The 22,345-nt window shown below is 41.2% G+C and overlaps 1 protein-coding gene across 2 annotated transcripts in view; it reads left to right on the top strand.

Annotated features, from left to right (window-relative positions):
• The window catches only part of LOC117226410 (muscle LIM protein Mlp84B), a 33,694-nt gene extending 11,349 nt beyond the window's left edge, over positions 1–22,345 (top strand). The window contains exons 3-9 of one of the 2 annotated variants that reach the window (XM_076522436.1): positions 911–1,073; positions 10,469–10,595; positions 14,524–14,620; positions 16,918–17,005; positions 18,851–19,147; positions 19,554–19,874; positions 20,764–22,345. In XM_076522436.1, coding sequence (XP_076378551.1) covers positions 911–1,073; positions 10,469–10,595; positions 14,524–14,620; positions 16,918–17,005; positions 18,851–19,147; positions 19,554–19,874; positions 20,764–21,040 — 1,370 coding nt within the window. In that variant the 3' untranslated portion in view covers positions 21,041–22,345. Of the gene's footprint in view, positions 1–910; positions 1,074–10,468; positions 10,596–14,523; positions 14,621–15,271; positions 15,369–16,732; positions 16,818–16,917; positions 17,006–18,850; positions 19,148–19,553; positions 19,875–20,763 lie in introns of both variants that reach the window. The other variant, XM_033480698.2, reaches the window with a different exon arrangement.

The following is a 22,345-nucleotide window of genomic DNA, read 5'->3' as shown; positions in this document are numbered from 1 at the left end:
ATGAAAAATCAAAACGTTCTTTTTAGTAGAAACGTACTGAAATGTTTTTAACCAGAATCATATTCAAACGTTCTTAAGGAGAAATAGACATTTGTTATATAAATGTTATACAATTTGTTATACAAATTTATAAGTAGAAAGAGATTTCTGTGGGCAGACACAAACGTTTTTAAGTAGGAACAGTCTATTGTGAACATACACGTATATTTCTAAGTAGAAACAGACTATTACGAACAGATAGAAATTAAAAAGTCAAAGTAGAAACAGACAATTATGAACAGACATAAATATTACTCAATGGAAACAGACTATCATGGATAGGCAGAAATGTTTTCTAAGTAGAAACAGACTGTCATAGATAGACGCAAATAGTTCTGAGCTGGAACAGATTATTATCAACAAATACAAATTTTTCTAAGTAGAAACAGACTATCGCGAACAGATGAAAGTCTGTTAATTAGAAACAGACAATAATGAACGGACACAATTTTTTCTGAGGAGAAACAAACTATTACAATCAGACACTGCAGTCTACGAGTGAAAGCAGAGCTCCATGACTAGAAACAAAATCTTACAATCAAAGAAATTTTGCTGTACATCTACAAGTAAGGGTTTGCAAGCGAGGAGTATAATTTATAACTAAAATGGACACTTCATAATTGCAGAAATATTTTAGAAGGAGCTTCGCGAGCTTCTAGAACCTCGAAATTAACATTGTCACATTAAAAAGGAAAGGGAATTAATATTAAAAAATGAACGCTTTATAAGCGACAGTAGAGATCGAACCAGGGGCGTACGAACAAGGGAAGGGGGGATAGTTCGTACCTAAAAGAGGGGTAGTTTCGAACGTTCCACGGACAATGTCCGCTATTTTGTTGGTCGAGCACAAGCACGTGTTTGTCTGTTGCAGGTCTCTGCGGCAAATTGCTCGACTCGACAAACTGCACCGAGCACGAGGGCGAGCTATTTTGCAAAGTCTGCCACGGTCGCAAGTTCGGCCCTAAGGGATACGGCTTCGGTGGAGGCGCTGGTTGCCTGTCCATGGATCAGGGCGAACACTTGAAGAGTAGCGAGTGAGTGCCACCTGCCGTCGTCCGACTTCCCTCCCTCTTCGATATGCCCGAACCCCCCTTTAGCCCCCATGGAAACCCAGCCCCGTGAAATCCAAAAAGAAAAACCTCTAAAGAAACAAGAAAACAAGGAAAAGAAAAATTCTCTAACTCCGAGTCGTCGTCTGCGATGCACACCTCTGTCTATATCTATCTTTCTCTCTCTCACTCTCTCTCTCTCTTACTCACTCTCTGTCTGTCTCTCTCTTTCTCTTTCTCTCTCTGTCTCTCTTTCTCTCTTCAACCGCCTAACCCAATCGCGTTAAAAAAGAAAAAGTAAACAAAGCATACACGCCATCGATAAACCACCGACCGATCGACCATCGGAACCGGCAGCATGATCTCCTCTTCTTGGTTGTGCGAACCTAAACCCGGATGACCGAGGAGGAAGCAGCCGCAGCCTAATCGAGGACCCCGAGTGCACGCAGCGCCGTTGTCACGATCCCTTTTAATAATCCAGCAAACCCCCTCACCCCCAGCCCCACCTTCATTTTCTCGATCCTTCGGTTTTCTCGTTTGTAAATTTCGGAACAGTTGAAATTGTTTTCTTGTACCCCACCCGAGTACTTTGAACCGTCACACCGGCTCCCTTTGTTCTCCGAATCCCCATCTCGTCGTCCGACAGCGATTACGGTGGTCACGATGGCGACGATGGCGGTGACACCCCGATGGCTAACATAGGAGAACGACGACGACGAGCCACCGTTCTGAATAATGATAATTAACTGTGTTTTAATCTAGCTCGACTGTCTATTTCGTTGACACGTTTAACTCGTGCACCACCACCCACCACGTCCACGACCCCCTCCCCACCAAGCCCCTTTCTCTGTTCACTTTGTCTCTCTCTCTCTCTCTCTCTCTCTCTGTACTTTTTAATTTCGATTTGAATTCTCTTCTATCTACTGTGTCCCGTGTGTGTGCCGGACGAGACCGTTGTTCGCTACGATTACATCCCACGTGCACACATTAGTCGATCCTCTCTACCCCCCCACCACCGCCACCAAACGCCCCCCGCCCCCGCCCCGAAACACGCATACGATTAATTTTACGTATTATAATGATTGTTTACTTCGTTTCTCTCGTTTCTTTTATGCGACTACTACAATCTCTCTACGCTCTAGTTTATAGAATCATTTGTACCATCTGTAATAAGTGCCATTAAAAGACGAAAAAAGGGAATTTGAAAAAAAAAGATTCACAAAAAAAGAAAAAAAAAACAGAAGAATTCTGGTGTTCTTCATTGACGACTACCGTTTTTCACACTCTGTCTTCGTTACGTCTTCTTTTTTCTTTTGCTGTTTTTTTTCTTTTTCGAACGACGTAAGCGAGCGCGCGTTGACGGACGCAAAAATGTTCTCGACATTCCGAGTCACGCGACGTTCGGGTTCGTTCGCGGGGACGCGCGGCGATACGAGAGCCGGCGACGGTGAATTTCACGCGGATCGGCGTGCCGATAACATTTTTGGCCCATGCACAGATTTTCCAGCCACCTTAGTTTGTACCTGTAGTCTGTACGAAGTGATGATAATGTTACCCGGCCTGGCGTCGACGAGAACTTCCAGGACCACGAGAAAGAACAAAATGGACGCCAGGCACTCCGTTGAAACCTCTGACAGCGAGATGGAGTCTCTATACACGCGAACCCCTAACAATCTCGTTGTTTCATCGGGACGGTTCATTTTCTGACGAGCAATCCCCTGTTTTGGAAACGCGCTTCCGGCAGGTTCGAATTTCGCGGAATTTAGGCAGATTGGGTAGATTCTTTGAGGACGGATGCGAGAAAATCTGAGATTTGGAGCATGTACAGTAATTTCTCCCGGAAATGCACGGAGATCGGAATTGAAACCGGCAGATCTGAGAATACTAAGTCGTGATTCTTCGAATCTCGCGGCTCGTTTTTATAGAAACTCGGGGCAGTCGGCAAAAAAGGCAGCGACCTGCATGCCGGTGTACATTAATATGAATACATAGTAATGCTAGAATAAAAGCGATGACTTAACTTTTTTATTTATAATTTTTTGACACGATTCGAAGGCAGTTCGGAGGCCACCTGACACGATTCGACAGTCGCGTACTTATTACCTACCACGTACTTTGTAGCTCCGCAATTTTTCTTACCTTTTTTATTTTGTGTCTGTTATGTTGCCTTATGACCTTTAGCATCGACGTAGCAATAAATCACATAGGCGTAGGACTAGCACAGGGAAATTTACAGCAACCCGAAATTTGGCATTTCCGAGAGAAATTACTGTACCGTTGTCGAAGCAATTTGATTACTATTATCGATGTTATCGAATAAGTGTTCTTGTTCTAAGTTGTTTTTTAAATTATCAGGCGCGGGAAAAATTCGAATTTGAAAGTACGAAACTCGTGGAAATTGTTCGCGGAACAATTCTCAATTAGATTTTCCAATTTAACTTAGCATACATGGTGTTCTCAATTTAAGTAAAATATACGAGCATACGAAACATGAATAAATAAATGAGAATCTAGTGAAATAAAAATGAATGTCGATTAGAAATTCTGGTTTCGTATTATGATCATATATCATGTATGACATGTATCATAAATAATAAATATATTCGTGAATATCTTAAAAGGAAAATAAGAGGAAGTGTATTGATAAAAATTCTAGTCGTTGGCGCGGGAAATTCGAATTCCAATGTTTAAAACTAACGAAAATCATGGTTGGAACACATATTTCTCAGTTTATTTCAGCAAATACGATGTTTCCAATCGGAACGACGTATGCAAACACAGATAACGTAAATAAACAAATCAAAAATAACAGTAGAATGTTCATGAAAATTCTAATTACCATGAATTGCTTTGATGCATCGTTTGGAAAATCCTGGAGCGCGGAAAATTGAAATTCAAAAGTTTAAGCTAACGAAAACACGATGCTTTCAATTGCAATAAAGTGCACAACCACGGAAGATGTACAAATATACAATAAAAAAAAAATGTTGACAAAAACTCTAGCTGCCAAAAATTGCTTCGAAAACCGATACTCCTCTCGCAACTATTTTTCGAAATCTTGAATCGCGGCAAAATGAAAACTCAGCTCATGAAAACCACAGAAACGTAACACGCGTTTCTCAGTTGATCTCAACAACTGCAATATACATAATCCGAACGAAGTACACGAACACGTAATGCACAAACAAACGAAGAAAAGCAGAGACGTCAAAAGATTAATCTGACCGACTAGAAAAAGATAATTGAGTTATAGTTAATTAAAAAGTAAAAACAGTGGATTGTTCGGCAGAGTTAACGCACGTAGACGAACACTTAAAATCTCGTTGGTATGGGGGTGAGAGTCCACCTCGTGGTTCGAGGGTTAACCCGTGAAACCAACCCCCCAACCTCCCTCACTCATTCTCTCTCTCTCTCTCTCTTTCTATCTCTCTGTCTCTTTCTGGTCCCCGCCCGTTGCCCCCGTTTTTTTTACCAGAATGAAACGAACGAACGTACACGAGCAAACGAAAACGAAACAGAAAAAAATGTCAAAAACACCCCACTACCACCCCCGCCAGCCCCGCCGAGTGCGAGCCAACCGGAGGCCCATTGAACAATATATGTTGTCGCTTTATCACGAGCCTGCGCGCACCCCCTCGTGATAAAGGGAAATACCGAGTAACTGAAAAGAAAAATGGTGAGCACCGAGTCAGATTCCACCTCTCTCACTCTCTCTCTCTCTCTCACTCTCTCTCTCTTTCTCTCTTTATCACTCTCTCACTCTCACACTCTCTCTCTCTCTATTTTCTCTCTCTCACTCTCTCTCTGTCTCTCTCTCTCTCTCTCTCTCTGTCTCTCTCTCTCTCTGCCTTCTCTACCATACACACTCCGCGTGATGAACAAAAAAACACAAGAAAAAACAAGGCTTCTACACTTTTTTCTCTTCTGTTTTAATGATTTTTTTGGAATTATTTTTAGGCTGTCTTTCTCTCTCGCTCTGTCTCTCTGTCTTTCTCTGTCTTTCTCTCTCTCTCTCTCTCTTTCTGTCTATATCTATCTCTACGAATTTATCGATCCGCAACTACACCTGCACGGCCTCTCTCGTACCTTTCATCGATGAAAAACCAAATAAAAGAGAACAAATAAAAAAGAAGAAAAAGAAAAAAGAGGAAACACGTAACCCCGTAACCTTGCTAACAACGTTAACTCGATGGGTGCTTCTATCAAACGCGCGCACGCCCGGCTTTCTATACCACACCACACACGCGGCACACGCAGAATATTTCGCCAGTAGAGATAAATACGTAGACGAGCTTCATACGCTGGAAAAAACCCCTCGATTATTGTTGTCGAAACCGCTTCTCGATGGTCAACGCCGCGCAGTGCGTCCTCCGATCTTGGACGGAACGGGCAGTTGCGGGGAAACTTCCTTGGAAAACCTATGGTCTCGCGTCGATTTGTCTGGATCAGAGACGATCGTCATCGAATCTTTAATCAGTTTCTGTGCAGAGATGTGCAGAAAATTCTCCTCAATTTTCCTTGAGATTGTTACGCAAACATGGCCAATTTGGGAAGAGGTGATACGATTATTTATCTCTCGAAAAAACATCTCGTTTCTGTAATTGTTGACAATCGGAAACTAGAAAAATGAGCCGCGAGGCTCGAATAATCGTATATCCTCTTCTCAAATTATCCATTTTTCTGTACAAACTGAGCGACAATTAGAGAGAATTTACTATATTTCCATTTGGAAAATCTGATAGAGTGGCTCGTGAAAGTGTTGCTAACTTCGGATGGTCGACTTCGGGTCAATTTTGTTACTTAAAATATATATAGTTGTAATCGATTAAATGTGCAATGTAAAATGAAGATTCAAGTGTTATTTAAAGGACAGTTGTATTAGATGCAATGTCCAATGTAAAATGATATTTCGATTTTTGTTTGGAGTAGAATTATGTTAAATGCAATATGCAACGTAAAATAAAGATTTAATTGTTATTTAGGGAGTATTTGTATTAAATACAATGTGTGCAATATGAGATGAAAATTTGATTGTTAGTTAGAATATAGTTATATCAAATACAATGTGTGCAATATGAGATGAAAATTTGATTGTTATTCGATCGTGAAATAACAATCGAGTCAATGACGCACATCTAAAATATTGTTATATTGAATAATAGGCAAATTTTTATCTCATGTTGCACATTTAAAGTATAGTTTTATATCGAACAACATAATCAAATGTTTATCTTGAGTTGCACATTTTTATGTGAAACAGCAATGAATTATTCATTTCATGTTACACATTTCAAATAACAATGAAAATTCTCATTTTATCTTGCACAATTCGTCCGATACAAGATAAATTCCAAACAATTTATCTGTTCGAAAAGTGTTTTCCTAAACAAAAAGTAAAATTAGAAACGACAAAGAAATTGTTTTAGAAATCTTTCACATGTCACACGATGTTCTTCGTCGCTCAGCTGGGGACTTCTCTCCTGAGAAACGTCCGACCGGTGATTTTCCCTTAAAACCAACCCCAAAATATTACTAAAACTGTTCAATAAAAGTAGTTCTATTAAATTTCGAATTTCAGCTCGCGAATTAATTCGATTAATTTTCCAAGATGGAGGACTCTATATACGAGGGCGGAAAGAACGATATTTGAAACAAAAAGTCGAGAAACCATCGAGAGGCACTGAGACCACCCCCGAGTTTGTGTCTGCGATTTTCTGTCCCACGACCCTTCTAATTTAAAACGACTTTCTTTCTCTTTCTCTCTCTCTCTCTCTCTCTCTCTGACTCTCTCTCTCTCTCTATCTCTCTATCTCTCTCTTTTTCTTTCTCTCTTCTCGATATCTCTTTCTCTCTTTCTCTCTTTCTCTCTCTCCCCCCTGGCGCTCCCAGTTCCCCTTATTTTACCTCTGTCCTCACTTTTTCTTTTTCTCTGAGTAAATTGTATCTTCTTACCATTTATTTATTTATTTGTTTACCTATTTGTTGATTTATTGAGTTACTTGTTTATTTACTTTTATTTATTTGTTTACTTATTTATTTATTGTTACACACGATCCGCTTCTTGGCTCTCCTCTCGGGGCTCGGCGGAAGCCACTTGCGTGGTTGCAAACGGGGAAATATGGGATACTAACCGATTACTAACACACGTGCCTAACACTGTCTAACCCGAGCGTTGATCACTCTGTCACTGATTTCTCTTGGTAACCGATTTCGTTTTTTTTTTCCGTTTTTATTTTTGTCACCGTTTTTTTTCTGTCTCTCTTTCTGTCTCTCTTTCTCTCTCTTTCTTTCTCTCTCTCTCTCTCTCTCTCTATCTCTCTGTTGTTGTTGTTGTTGTTGGTATTGATGATGATGTTGCTGTTGTTGTTATTGGTTTTCCCGCCTTGCGTCGCGTCGAGCCGCGAACCATGGGGATTCCCATCAGGCTCCCCTCGAAAGAATCAAACCGATCGACTCCACTTTTCGCACGGTAGACGATTTCGGAAATGACGTTCGCGAACCGACGCGCGCGTCTCGAAAAATCGCGATACGACTGGACAAAACTCGAAATACAGTAAATTCTCTCCAATTGTCTCCAATTGGAAGAGGAGATACGATTATTTGAACCTTGGAGCTTGTTTTTATAGTTGTTGATAATCGGCAATTATAAAAAAAGAGCCACGAATAATTGTATCTGTTCTTCTCGAACAGTCCATTTTTGTTTACAAGCTGAGGAACAATTCGGGAGAATTTACTGTATTCGAATCTTTTGAAAATGATCAGAAGTCATGTTCTCTGCATTCGAATCTTTACGCAAATGTCGATACATTCTCAAAATTGCAGACATTTTGAGAAATTACAAAACAGTTTGTAGAATCAGAAACGTTCTGTAAAATTATAGATATTTCGTAAAAATGTTCGAAAACTGTGCACATGTGATTTGTTTTATTGCTGAACTAATGTTTCTAAAATAATTTTCAAACAACGGCTATCTTAATTAATCTTTCATCTAGAAAAATATAAAAAATAAAATGACCATTTTATTTGTCTGTTCATTACATTAAAAATGAACGAAAATTTTTCATTTTTACATTACATTCCATTTGCTTTGCTACAATGTTGAAAAGAAATTATTATAAAATATTATTATTATTATAAATTATTATTATAAATATTATTATTATTATAAATTATTATTATAAATATTATTATTATTATAAATTATTATTATAAATATTATTATTATTATAAAATATTAATTTTTTAAAATTCAATCACAAGTTAATAAAAATGCAGGAAATTAGGTTTTGTCCAGCAGTCTTTCTTTGAAACACTTCGCGTCGTCGTTTATTGTACAGACTTTATCATCACAAAATGGCGGATGCATGCTACATGACGCCATGGAATAGTTTGGGGTCCTTTTTCTTTAAGTTGCAGCGAGATTGCGATTTCTTGAAATGGAAAAATATTTTGACACTGTCAAAAGAGAAACATTCTTGATAATACAAAATATTCTTCGAATAACCATCGCTGTTCATTAGAAATATTTTATAACGAGAATATTAATAGTATGAAACGTTGTAGGCGAAATATATTGTTAATAATTCAAGGTATTTTGGAAAGAAAATATTACGAATAATTCTAGATATTTTGGAAGCAAAAATTTCTTAATAATTCGAAACACTGTGGAACAAAATATCTTTAACAACTAAAAATATTATAGAAGAAAAGTGATGCTAAATATTTTATATATAAGTATTGTTGATAATTGAAAATATTGTAAAAGGTAAATATCGTTAATGATTTAAAATATTCTGTGAGAAAAATATTGCTGATAATTTCAAATATTTTGGAAACGAAATATTGGTAATAGTTCAAAATATTTTAGAAACAAAATATTGCTGATGATTCAAACTATTTTCTAAATAAATATTTTTACCGAACAGAACTTTCTAGAGCTCAATTCTAATTAAGTCATAGTGATCCAAAAACTATTGCCTGGTATTTTTTTTTAATTAAATGTACCAATGAACGCAACACTATTTTCTCGGGAGAACAGTACTAATATAATGAGATTGAACGGACTTCCGCGGCCATTTTAACAACCATGGCGCAGGAGGCGAGAATTATATTATCGAAAAATAGTAGACGACTCTCTGATTGGTGCACGTAATACTTAACATCTTAAAATGTAAAACCCACACACACATTTCACTAATTCACTGTATAATATTCGCTTGTTATTTCGAACTACAGTGTACATAGTTTCGTCACATTCTGTTTCCGATGTTTTGTGGAGTCCGTCGATTTGGTTTCCCGGGGTGCCCGGTTTCGAAAACAATTTTCACAAATAATTGCAATACGAATATCGTCACCGAATCATTACGGTTGCCACGTTCATTGCTCGACGTTCCTTCTCTTTTGTGCGGTGATTGCTTTTTCTCTACTGTTCGCTTGTTCTCCAAATCCAACGGCTCATTATCGAATGATCTTTTCGAACAATGATTTCCAAAACGATTTATTTATATTTTATACACGTATAATATTTAAAAGAATGATTATTATTATTATTATTATATCATTGTTATTATATATAAAATAAAGTAACATTCAAATATTAATATTATATTATAATATAATATTTATCTCATTTTACAATGTAGAGAAATGAGCAGAACTTTGAGATTCAAAGACGTTGAATTTTATAATTCGACGTTAATAATGATTTTTTCGATTCTCCATTAATACGTCTTACTTTACAGCTTCAAAAAATGTTGTTGGTTCGGAACTTGAAACGATGATATTTATGTAGCAGTCTTAGAAAAATCAAAACACAATTTTAGAATTCAAGATACAATTTCGTTGAAATTAATTGGATCTGGCCGCTTGATTCTTCGATCGTTTAGAACAATTTTCATTGAACGAGTTGGGAAAATCAAGAAAAGCCTCCAATTGATAATATTTCGTTAAGCATTTAATTTGTTCGCATTTTAAATTCGTACAACTTGCAGTTAAAGAATTAAATTGGTACAATTGGAGGTTAAAAAATAAAATTGGAACAACTGAAGGTTAAAAAATAAAATTGGTACAACTGGCAGTTAGAAAATAAAATTGGTACAACTGACAGTTAGGAAATAAAATTGGCACAACTGAAGGTTAAAAAATAAAATTGGTACAACTGTTAGTTGATTATTTTAATCTCCTAAATTATGATCAGTGAGAAAATAAAATTGGTACAATCGGAGGTTGAACAAAGTTTGCTAAAAACGGGAATGAAAAAAATTCGACAAAATTGTTGGGACACGAGGATCGTTCGATTCCCGATAGGGCCGTTGGAGTCGAGAACCGTGCCTGGACGACGAACGTCTTCCGTGCAAGAACTATAACATCGACATTTTTAGGGAGCTCTCGCGAGGATCGAACGCCATATTGGAGCCGCGGGTGATCGCGAAGGCGCCGGAAGGAGAGGGTTGCCCGCGATGCGGTGGATACGTCTACGCCGCGGAGCAGATGCTGGCCCGAGGAAGGGTGAGTCCCAGTTTCTGCCCTTAAAACGGACCCAAGTAGATACGCTGCCTTGGTGCCGCGGACTCGCCGCAAATAGATCCCGGATCGAGAACAATTCCGCGTTATATCATGAGCCGAGACGAGCCGGCTATTCCTGGCCCGATGGTGATCTTATTTTCGCCGGGGAAACATGATCCGCCATCGCGGCTCCTCCGGTGGTGGGCGGATTGTAAACAGCCGGGGATTATGAATCATGCCGTTTTTCGACAGATATTTTCCAATCTCTTCGAACGAACGTTACTTTTAATACGTTCCACGCGTATCGATTTCATTGATCGCGTGCCAAATTGAATTGATTTAATCGAGCCGATACGCCGCGCGCACTGCGCTGATTTCATTCAGTATGACGGGCCGTGTGTCTAATGAAATCGGTATCATAATCGTACATTTGATTTATTTCGAGAACGGTTCAAGTGTTGCGGTAGAGAATTTGTCGGGATTGTTTTTAAAAGATTAAAACGATTTTAGTGATTACAATGATTTAAAAGATTTTAAAGATTGAAATGATTTAGAAGATTGAAATGATTTAGAAGATTGAAATGATTTATGAGATTAAAATGATTTAAAAGATTAAAAATATTTAGGAGATTAAAAATACAATTTAAATGTAACGTTCACTTCGAAAATGTTCGGAGTCCTTTAGAAAATTATGTTTATTCAAATCGGTGCGTTTAAATATTATTAGTAGAATTATTTTATGATTACAGTATTACAGTATAATATTCTCGAACAGATATATGTTTAATTAGTCTCGTTGATGAGATAAATAAACGATACGGCGTCACTTCAAATGCAATAAACAAAATCATATTAACGATCTAGTTTTATGTCGCAATATTTCTAGAGGAAGCAGTATGTTCACAATCGCTGTTTTCAAATTCACCGAATAAAACGATTTCATGCAACATTACGAAGCGAATTAAACATTCTTCAAAGCGAATAAAATCATTTCGGTAATAAATCTTTGTGCCAAGCGGGCTGGCGTTCGAAATTATGATCTCGCGCGGTTGCTAGCTGCGCGAATGTGTTCGCGGGCCGGAAGGGTGAAAGAAAACGGGATTCGTTGGACGGTCGATCTCCGCGGAGATATCGGATCGCGAAGACGGTGGCCTCGCGTTCTCCGCTGTCTAAAATTGACTGCGGACCACCAGCTGACACGCTGCCAGCTCCGTGACGCGCGGCTCCGTAATCTTACCGTATGACGAAACCCCTGTAATTTCATAACAATGAGGGAAAAAATCCGGAGGAGAACGACAGAGACAGAGAGTGAGAGAGAGACAGAGAGAGAGAGAGAGAGAGAGAGAGAGAGAGAGAGAAGGAGAGCGGGATCCGCGGCGCGACGGATGAGTCGTCTTTTGGGATCCGGAGCGATCCGCGTTCGCGACGCTTGTTGCCGTTGGTGCCGGCCCAAGAGCTTTTCCTGTCTTCCACCGTCAGGTTGGCAGGCCACCAACTGGTCCACTCGTCGCGTTGGAAAATAACTTGGAACCGCCGGCCGGCCGACGGTCGGATTAATCCGATGCAGGCTAATTGCCTTTTCTAGGCTACTGCCAATCCTCCCGTTTTGTCCCGCGGAATTCTCCGTGCCCCGAGCGGTCGCGCAATCTTCTAATTGTTCCGCGAAATCGCAGCATTCTCCTCGTTCTTCGAGATTCGGTCGTTTTTCATCGTTTTCCAAATCAGATTTTTACTCGATTTTTACTCTCGCTCGCGTTCGATTTCTTCCTGTCGATTTTACGTAGATATGAAGAATCCTCTGCTGTGACTGGGTCAACTTGGACCCGAGATTAAATCTCCATCCTCGACGCGGCTCGGAAATTTCTCTTGCGATCCAGCTGCAGCGATCATGGGATTGCTATAAATTTCGTTTCAAGTTACCGGAATCGTAGGGACTTTTTTCGTCTCGCTTTCGACGGAATTTTTCTCAAACTCGACTCGAATCCTGGGAATTCTGACAGGCTCGACGTTCAATTCGGATCCGCGATTATCGTCGGAATCTTTGTTTCGCCGACGTTCGATCGTTTCGGCGGGTTTAACGGGAATCTAGGGAATCCCGTGCGGTGACCGGGTCAATTTGGACCCGCTCTTGTTTTCTTCGTACTCCACGTAATTGACGAAGTGAATTGTTACGTTTTATTTTACGGTTCGTTGATAAGTCACGATCGTTCACGATTTTCTTCAGCCCAAAATTCATATTCGATAATTGCTATAGCCAAATTTTGTTGCTAAAATCTTTTCGTCTGCGAATGTTCGAAATCGACGCAATGTTCGATCGGCTACGATTGGATCACGTTTCGCGGAAATCGGCCGAAGTTTACGACGGCGCGGATCAAAACAGACCCGGCCGTCGGCGGGGAAGAGCAACCGAACGTGTCCGTTCCACAAAATCCACGCGTTCGTGTCATCTCCAAGCGATACTGGGCGTAGTTCTCAGAGACCCGGGCGGCCACTGATGTCCGACAGAGGGTTAACTGACCCCGATCGACGGATTCGCATCCGCGTCTGTGGATCGACGAATTACGTCCGCCGATTGCCAACTTCCCTCTCGAGTGCGACACAACGAGACCGTTTATTTTCGGCGGTGAAAAGCGCGCGACGGACCCGGTCACGTTGCCCGAAATCTGTCTTGCGTCTCGTTAGCTTTCGGGAACGCGCGGCCCTCTGAATTATTTAACGGTCGCCGTTAGTTACCGTTTGGATACATTGTCCGACCGAACAACAGGCAACACGGCCCGCTTCGCGAGCCGCACAAATTCCGACGCGATCCTCCGACGATCGTCCAACGAACTCCCGTTAATTGGCAAATCGTCGAACAATCCTCGGCTAAAATCGCTGGCTGCCCGTTGAAATTTATCGACGCAACTCGACAGACGCGTTCCGATCGATACACAAATTTCTATTTTTGATAAGGAATGAAATGTTCTATTTTTATACTTTTTTTTTGTATTTTAACACGTTCGTCGCCACGCGGTGCTCTGTCACCCAACTATGGGTGACGTTCCTCTTCGTCGAATTAAATAGGATTTTACAAGTAATTTATTTTTTTTTATTTATTTAGTTATTTAGTTATGCTTTGAATCGGATGGTTTATTTAACGAGCAAGTAATTTATAAAAATCCAATATGTAACACATGAATTTAATGGATCAAGCACCACCGAATGTAAAATATACAAAACGAAGATATTAAAAATATACACGCTATATTATACTATACGTTACTTTATAATTAAAATTTTTTATTTATATTATTATATATTAATAGATAATAAGATAATATTATACATTAATATTAATAGATAATAATAATATTATATATTAATATATAATAATAAATATAATATATATATATATATATATATATATATATATATATATATATATATATATATATATTATCATATATAAATATATATATTATATTTATTATTATATATTAATATATAATATTATTATTATAATATTATTATTATTATATTAATATAATAATAATACATATAAAAAATACTTATGTATTATATATATATATATATATATATATATATAATATAATATATTATATATATATATATATAATACATAAGTATTTTTTATATGTATTATTTATATAATATAATCTATTGAAAATAGAATATAAAATTGATTGTACTACGCTCTTCGCTTATCGGGTTCGGACCCCGCGAGAAACTCGACCGATTCAGGCCAGGCGACGAACATGTCGAACGTTCATAATATCATGTTATCAATTTATTTAGTTTATTAGATTATGTAAATGCGAACGTTAACGGGAAAGATGTCCGCGGCACCAAGAACCCGCCCGTCGATTCGGTAGCCCGTGAATACTCGCCTGTCTCCGGGCGCATCATGGTTATTCCTGCTTCTTGTGATTAGGCTTACCATAAGCAATGCTACAAGTGCAATGTCTGTCAACGGTCTCTGGACTCGACGCTTCATTGCGATGGTCCTGATCGCGAGATATATTGTCGAGGTATCTTATCGAAATCCAACGGAATGTAATAAATCGTCCATGTGTATTCTGACTTACCCCCACGTCCCCCTTCCACCCACCCACAACTCGCAACTCTGATCGTCAACCTTTCTTTTACGTTTGTTTTACTTTCGTTTCTTCAAATTCCGAATAACGAAAACCCGAAAATTAATGTTCGCTCTCTTGCAACTCTGTGCACCCGTTGTCCATGGTTTAGTTTCTTTCTTTTTTGTACACAGACTGGCGCAAAGTGTTCTGTAGATTGTTACACGGGAACCCCGAAGAGTCTTTGTCCCTTCTAAGTCCATAGGTTACACACTTTGTTTCGTCTATTTTTTTGTTTGTCGGTTTTAATTAATTACTTTCATTAATTTAATTTCAATTCATTAAATTGCATTAGTTTAATTTCAATTGATTAAATTTTATTGATTTAATTTTAATTGATTCGATTAATTGTTTGATCGAAGAGAATCAGCGTGCCTGCGGATAATTCTCAAATTTGTGTGGATGGTTTGGGAGGGGAGGGGGTAGGGGTAACGACTCAAATCGATTAAAGAAACGTCGATCGGGAATAACCGTGTGTAATAGAAACGTAAGATTCGTCGAACCTACTTTTCGTGACTAACACACGTCCCTTTGTCTCCCACGCAGCAATGGCACAAGGAATGCTTTAAGTGTGCCAACTGCTCCAAGAGATTAGATTCCGTCAACTGCTGCGAAGGTCCTGACAAGGACATCTACTGCAAAGGTGAGGGAACGCCACCAATTATGCCAGATTACCGGGTGCCGTTACGTGCCCTGGCGTGTTCGAATTAATCGATCGAGACTGTTACCGTTGCCTCTGGCTCCTGTTCAATCGCTCTCGATAGAAACAGATTCGCGGGATCAGTTTGACGGCTACTCGAGCCCGTTCACGATTCTTGAACTCTGGACCTCGTTCAGGAAAATTATGGGCACGGCGTCGCTGTGCCAGCGTTGGTTCACTGTGGGGACCCAGGCCAAGTAGGTTCAGTGAGCTCGATTCAATCGTTTGGGGCCATTGTCTTCGATTTAAAGGGGTTAGAATTTTTCAAATGACCGTCAAATCACTGTAAATACGAAAATCCGTCTAACGTTCCACAATTTATCATAAATTGACTGTGATCAGAATATAACATATAGGAAACCCATAACCTAATATTCTACACTTCGTCATTAACTGATTATAATTATAGCTGAACATGTAAAGAAAAATCTATAGCTTAACAGAGACTAGTTTCTAATGCCCTCGCTCATGTTACTTCAATCACCCAAGACTTAACTCAGCCCTAACCTAGCACCCAGTTATCCATTCCAATGATTAGCTTCAAAATAATAATCCTTGATCACTTCTGGACTCAACTTAGGACTAGTAATCAATCTATTTAAAATCCATTCGAATGTTTGAACCATAAGTCCCTGCAAACATGTCCACTTGTATCTTAAATGTAACCAAGTCCAGTGTCTTTGATGATTTCACTTGGATAATAACCTGGACTTAGCACCTCTAATGAATTTCTTCAAATAACAGATCCTTTAGGTCTTACCGTAGAGTCAGCCTCTTCAAACAATAACTAGGTCCAAGAAAAGTAACTAGATCAGGTTTCTAAAGTACTTAGAATCCTAATATCAGCTTAACTTCAGTCACCTAAAACCATAAGTTTTGTATAAATCCAGGAGGCTACTACACCCAAAATATAAAATTTCGCTTGACTAGAAGACTACATCCAAAATATAAAATTTGTGTAGACCCAGGTGGCTGCATCCAAAATATAAAATTTGTTTAGACCCAGAAGGCTACACCAAAAATATAAAATTTGTTTATACCCAGCAGACTACGCCCAAAATATAAGATTTACTTAGATCCACCTAACCTATACCCTAACCTATACCCTGCGCCTCCTTATAACAATCACCTACGGCAACAGGGCTTAATACAGGTGCCCGTAGTGTCCAGAGTTCTCGAATCCACCTCAAGTCTGAAAACAATACGGAGGACTTGTTCGGGCCCGGAACACGCCAGAACACGCGGTGTCCTGACGGCGCAGCGACATCTAAAACCAACCAGATACCTTTAACCGATGTTCTCTGCAGTATGCTACGGAAAGAGATTCGGACCGAAGGGTTATGGCTACGGTCAGGGTGGTGGCGCCCTACAAAGCGACTGCTACGCCAATGGGTGGGTTTTCAGAGCCGAGACTGAGACGGGAACACACGAGAGAAATCCCGCCTCGGCTTCTACACTCTCACTATATATGATGCGCTTGTCTGCTTAACAGCTTGCTATCCGAAGAAATTCGGTCCGCGAGGTATTGGCCACGCTGGGGTTATGTGGATCGGGCTGCAGTGCGATATTGAGGACGAGGGGTACGCGCCCCCCTATAGTTATGCTATTCCACTTTCGCCAGTCCATCTGTCTGTCTGTCCGACTGCCTGTGTGTCTGCGTGTACGCAAGTCTCGGAAATCGAAATATAATTTGGGCTTCTGGTTATTTTATATTTTACATTAATTATTTATAATTCTACAATGCCTGAAATTTATATGGTGGCTCCGTTTGTTTGTTGAAGGGTGCAGACTCGTGTGAACAGTTCAAACGAGAGATGATATTTGGCAATTTTTTTATAATATAAATCCTCGATGAAATTTATCGCCACTTGGCACATATATTCTTTAACATTTCAAGATACGAAGTGTTTGTTTTCGTTATATTTTATCGACTTTTAATACGTTTGATTCTTCGTTCTAAATCGAAGGAAAAAATTGCTGGAATTAACGACGTCGACGGGGAGGTCCATAAGGTGTAACATGTACTATCTCGTTAAAAATCGATAAAATTAAACGGAAATAAAACATTTGTATCTTGAATTGTTAAAGATCATACGTGCCAAATGGCGATAAATTTCGACGAGGTCTTGTGTTGTAAAAAAATTGCCAAATATCACCCCTCGTTTGAACGCTTCGCACAAGTCTGCCTCCTTAAGGGTTGCGACAGCCTTAAATAACTCGAGTCGAAACTTTCGAATCATTCAATTTGTTGACACCGTGTAGAATAATGATAGCGGACGTCCGCTATCATTTTAATGATTAAAGTATCTCGGGTAATCGAACTTAAACTTTCCTTTTTTTACACAAATTCCCCTTGTTGCTACGAAACAAAATTAATCCGAGGTTACATCAACCGCCTGATTACAAAAAGATACATAAAATCAAATCGAACCAGACAGTTCTGTGTAACGGACGATTAAATCTGCGAATCGCTTTATCGACCTAAGTTTTTTTTATTCAAACTGATGGAATGAGAAAATGAACGAACGTATGCACGTGTCGTCGAGCACCGGTATGCCTGTGCGTGTACATGCCCACAATACACATGAGTTGACGCCTTAACGCTTTGCGCTATTACTCACCTTTACCATTTTCAATTTTCGCGCCGCTCGGTCGGCAAGACCGTCAACCGTAGTTATCGACGCTGGACAGAGTCGAAGCGTCGTCGAGCGGCCAGTGTGTTTTGCGAATAAACAGTGAATAACCGTCTTCCCATCTGGCATCTGGCCTCTCCCCCAAAGTCGATTATGCTGAAATTATTCACCATCGGGAACGATCGAACAAATCCCCGAGTCGGGATGCATTATTTATAAACGGAACAATCAACTTCCGTTGCCGCTTCCTTCACCGTAGAGCCCGACGTTCCGCGGTTCTCATTAAGCACCCCACCATCACCACCCCGCATGCTAATTGCCAATCAGTATCGGTCGTTTTCGCATTTGCATGCTTTCTTTTTGAATGTACAAGTACCTTTGTTCGCAAGTCGTGCTCATGAGATGAAGGAAAAATCGAAGGCTGAAGAAACCCTCATTTGCGCGACTTGATGTTGGACGTGACGCTGGCCAAACGTGCAAACTTTTGACTGCAACGAATTCAAGTCGAACGCTGGTCGAGCAATGCTCGCTTCGCCAGCTGTGCTCTCTTACCAAGCTTTGAAAATAGAAATAACAAATTTTCGCGATTTAATTTTTCATGTAGATTCGCTAGACCACCGGTTTTGAGCATTTCGAGTTCACTCCGCGCGGAAGGTATCGCTCTCAATGGCGTAGACATTGAAAGCTCCTGACAGATTTGTGTACGATCGACGGAAGACGTTTGGCCAACGGCGTGTTTATAGCGTGGACGACGTTGTCGGATGGTGATATCGATGAAATTTGTGCACGCAGCGATGCTGCACCTCGCACCGCTGTGATCGACACCGCCGCGATCAAAGCGCCACCTGGCAAGGGCTGTCCACGTTGCGGCGGCGTAGTGTTCGCCGCCGAGCAGGTGCTGGCAAAGGGCCGCGAATGGCACAGGAAGTGCTATAAGTGTCACGACTGCACCAAAACTCTGGACTCCATCATCGCCTGCGACGGGCCAGATAAAGATGTCTACTGTAAGACCTGCTACGGAAAGAAGTGGGGACCGCACGGATACGGATTCGCATGCGGATCTGGATTCTTACAAACCGATGGCCTAACGTGAGTAACAGCTCCCGCTGTAGTCAAAACACCAGTCGCCTCAGTTAGATAATACCCATAGCTACCCATAGTTACCCTATAATACCAAGCTAATAATCCAGTTCGGGCTATGAACAGTGTGTTCAGGAAAAGTCGCTACGCCAGGAGTGGGGGCAGACGACGCACGCGCGGGAGTCCCGCGCAGCGGCGCTATGCGTCTACCGGGTGAACGTTATAATCCTGAACCATGATCAGATCGCGTCGTCATCGAATTACAGAATTACAATGTTCGCCGTGCGGGACTCCCTGCGCATGCGTCACCACCCCACTCCTTGCGTAGCGACTTTTCCTGCATACTAGCAGGTCCCACGCGTGTCAGTATCCTAGCAAAAGTACTAGTATCGTGACCAAGCGCTATTCCTTTCAGAGAGGAAGAAATATCGGCCAGCAGACCATTCTACAATCCAGACACGACCTCTATCAAGGCGCCCGCCGGTCAGGGTTGCCCTCGTTGCGGCGGCATGGTCTTCGCCGCCGAGCAACAGCTTGCCAAAGGCACCATGTGGCACAAGAAATGCTTCAACTGTGCCGAATGTCACCGGCCATTGGACTCAATGCTGGCCTGCGACGGACCCGACAAGGAAATTCACTGCCGATCCTGCTATAGCAAACTCTTCGGGCCCAAAGGATTTGGATTCGGCCACACCCCGACTCTCGTTTCCACGAACGGAGATCAGGCTCCCTCGTAGTAAGTTCCGATCGACGTTATTTGACCTTCCTTCGTTTCGTTGGACAACTTTGACAACTTTGCTCCTCCTTAGACAATTTTGCTACACTATGTTAGTACCCATTCTGTTGTGCCAGAGAAGATTCGGTCCTATCCAACTTAGCTAACCTAGTCGATCGGTCTGAGTGGGCTAGCTGACCCAGATGATTAGTTCAATTAGGCTAGCTGACCCAGTTAATGAGTTCAGTTGGGCTAACTGACCTAAACGATCAATCCAACTGGTCTAGCTGACCTAGATGATCGCTATAACTGGGTCAGCTGACCTAAACAGTCAGCCTAATTGGGCTAGCTGACCTAATCGATCAGTCTACCTGGGCTAGCTGACTTAGATAATCAGTCTAACTGGGCTAGCTGACCCAGATGATCAGTTTAGTAGGCTAGTTCATCTAGTTTAATTAGATGTTAATCTAGACATCAGTCTATCCGAGCTAGCTAATTTAGAGGATCAGTGTAACTAGGGTAGTTAAGACGATCAGTCTGACTAGGCTAGCTGATCTAGATGATGAGTTTAATTAGTCTAGCTTACCTAGTTGCTGAGTCTAACTTGGACAGCTAACGTAGACGATCAGTTTAAATTAGACTAGCTAACCTAGAAGATCAGTCTAACTGAGCTAGCTAATTTAGAGGATCGGTGTAACTGCGCTAGTTGATCTAAGACGATCAGTCCAACTGGGCTAGCTGATCTAAACGATTAATCTTATTTCACTATCTAACCTATTTGATGAATCTAAATCGAATCCCTAACTTGGCTACCTAACCTAGTCGATCGGTCAAACTTGTATAGCTAATGTATCTGCCTCCGTGAGCCTATCATTCCACCGACTGCGACCAATGTTGACTCTTCTTTCAGCATCGACGCCAAGCCACAGGTCGGCCAGAAGCGAGACGACGGTCACGGGTGTGCACGCTGCGGCTACCCGGTATACGCCGCGGAACAGATGATCTCGAAGAACCGCTTGTGGCACAAACGTTGCTTCAGCTGCGGCGAATGCCATCGTTCGTTAGACTCGACGAATCTAAACGACGGTCCGGACGGCGACATCTACTGTCGCGGTTGTTACAATAGGAATTTCGGTCCCAAGGGGGTGGGCTTCGGCATGGGCGCGGGCACCCTGACGATGGCCTAATCTCGACGACACGACGAGATTCTCGAAACAGTCTCATATCTCTATATATATATAAATATATATATAAATATAATATAAATATAAATCTATTCAAGTAATGTGCAAGCGAATGGAGGAACGTAACGCGTCCGTCGGCGTGGGGACTAATCCCGGTTCCCGACGACGGCGGCCGTGTTGGTTCCTCCATCTCCTGTCGTAAGTATGTATATGTATAGGCGCCTGACTACTCGACTAACTCCGACAAATGACGAAAGAAACTACGCTGCTCCATGACAATCAAAATGATACGTCCATCTCAACATTACTTCCGACGACCATACGCGCCGATCCGATCGCAACGAGCCCGTCGGGCTCCGTTGATCGGATCGCGATCGGATAACGGGGTTGCAAGGTCGATCCCTTCGACGACGTAGCGCACGAACGACCAACGCACCGATCATTATCGATTATATATTATCGAATACAATTTATGTACCGACGAACACGCTAACTTTTATTACTTTTGTATGGCGAGATTTCGACCGGGGTTCGGTTCCCTCTCCGGGCGAGGTTCGCGGCAGCTCGGCGCGTCGCGCGGACACAAGATGGCCGCCGCCGCCGTCTCGCGCGGGAAGGGGACCACGGAACGCGCGCGAAATTTGAAACGACCTCAGGCACCGAGCCCGGGAAATTCGAATTGTCCGACCAAGAAACAGGAACCTTGTCAGTAATTCTTGCATTTACGGGGTTGCAAATTCGTGGGTCACGAAGGACAATGCGCGTCCGCGTAAATTCGTAGCGTATTCTCGTCAGTCGAAGATCCGTCGAAATTTCTTCGGTAATCCGATCATCGCGAAACACTGTCGTTTCGTCGCGAATGCGCCGTGTTCTTCGACCGGTGGCTTCGATTGGAACCGGCCGAAATGCTTGCTGATCTAGATGAATTTGAATCGGTAAACCGCGAACGAACAAGGCGAAATTGGTTGGATGTTTCGATATTTTCGGCTCGGGCATGTTCGTGAACGGTCAAAGAGGGTTCCCCGACAAACGAAACGACGAACGACGACCGCAGCTCCCATCCCTAACGACGAGCATGCGAGCGACATAGTACAAAGGGTAAATCCGTGTATACCTGGACCGCAATCAGGAGCAACGATGTAATCCAAACGACGACTGTTGAGACGAGTGAGAGAAAGAGATGTTGACGACAGATATATATATATATATATAAGTAAAAAAAAAAGAAAGAAACCACAGAGATACACACAAGAACGATTATTTTCAATAAATGTATATTTCGAAATAAAATGGGGGAGAGACTTGGTA

The sequence above is a fragment of the Megalopta genalis genome, chromosome 5, assembly GCF_051020955.1.
Source record: "Megalopta genalis isolate 19385.01 chromosome 5, iyMegGena1_principal, whole genome shotgun sequence".
Lineage (NCBI taxonomy): Eukaryota > Metazoa > Arthropoda > Insecta > Hymenoptera > Halictidae > Megalopta > Megalopta genalis.
The sequence above is the reverse complement of the archived record's forward strand: the minus strand, read 5'-3'. Positions and strand labels throughout refer to the sequence as shown.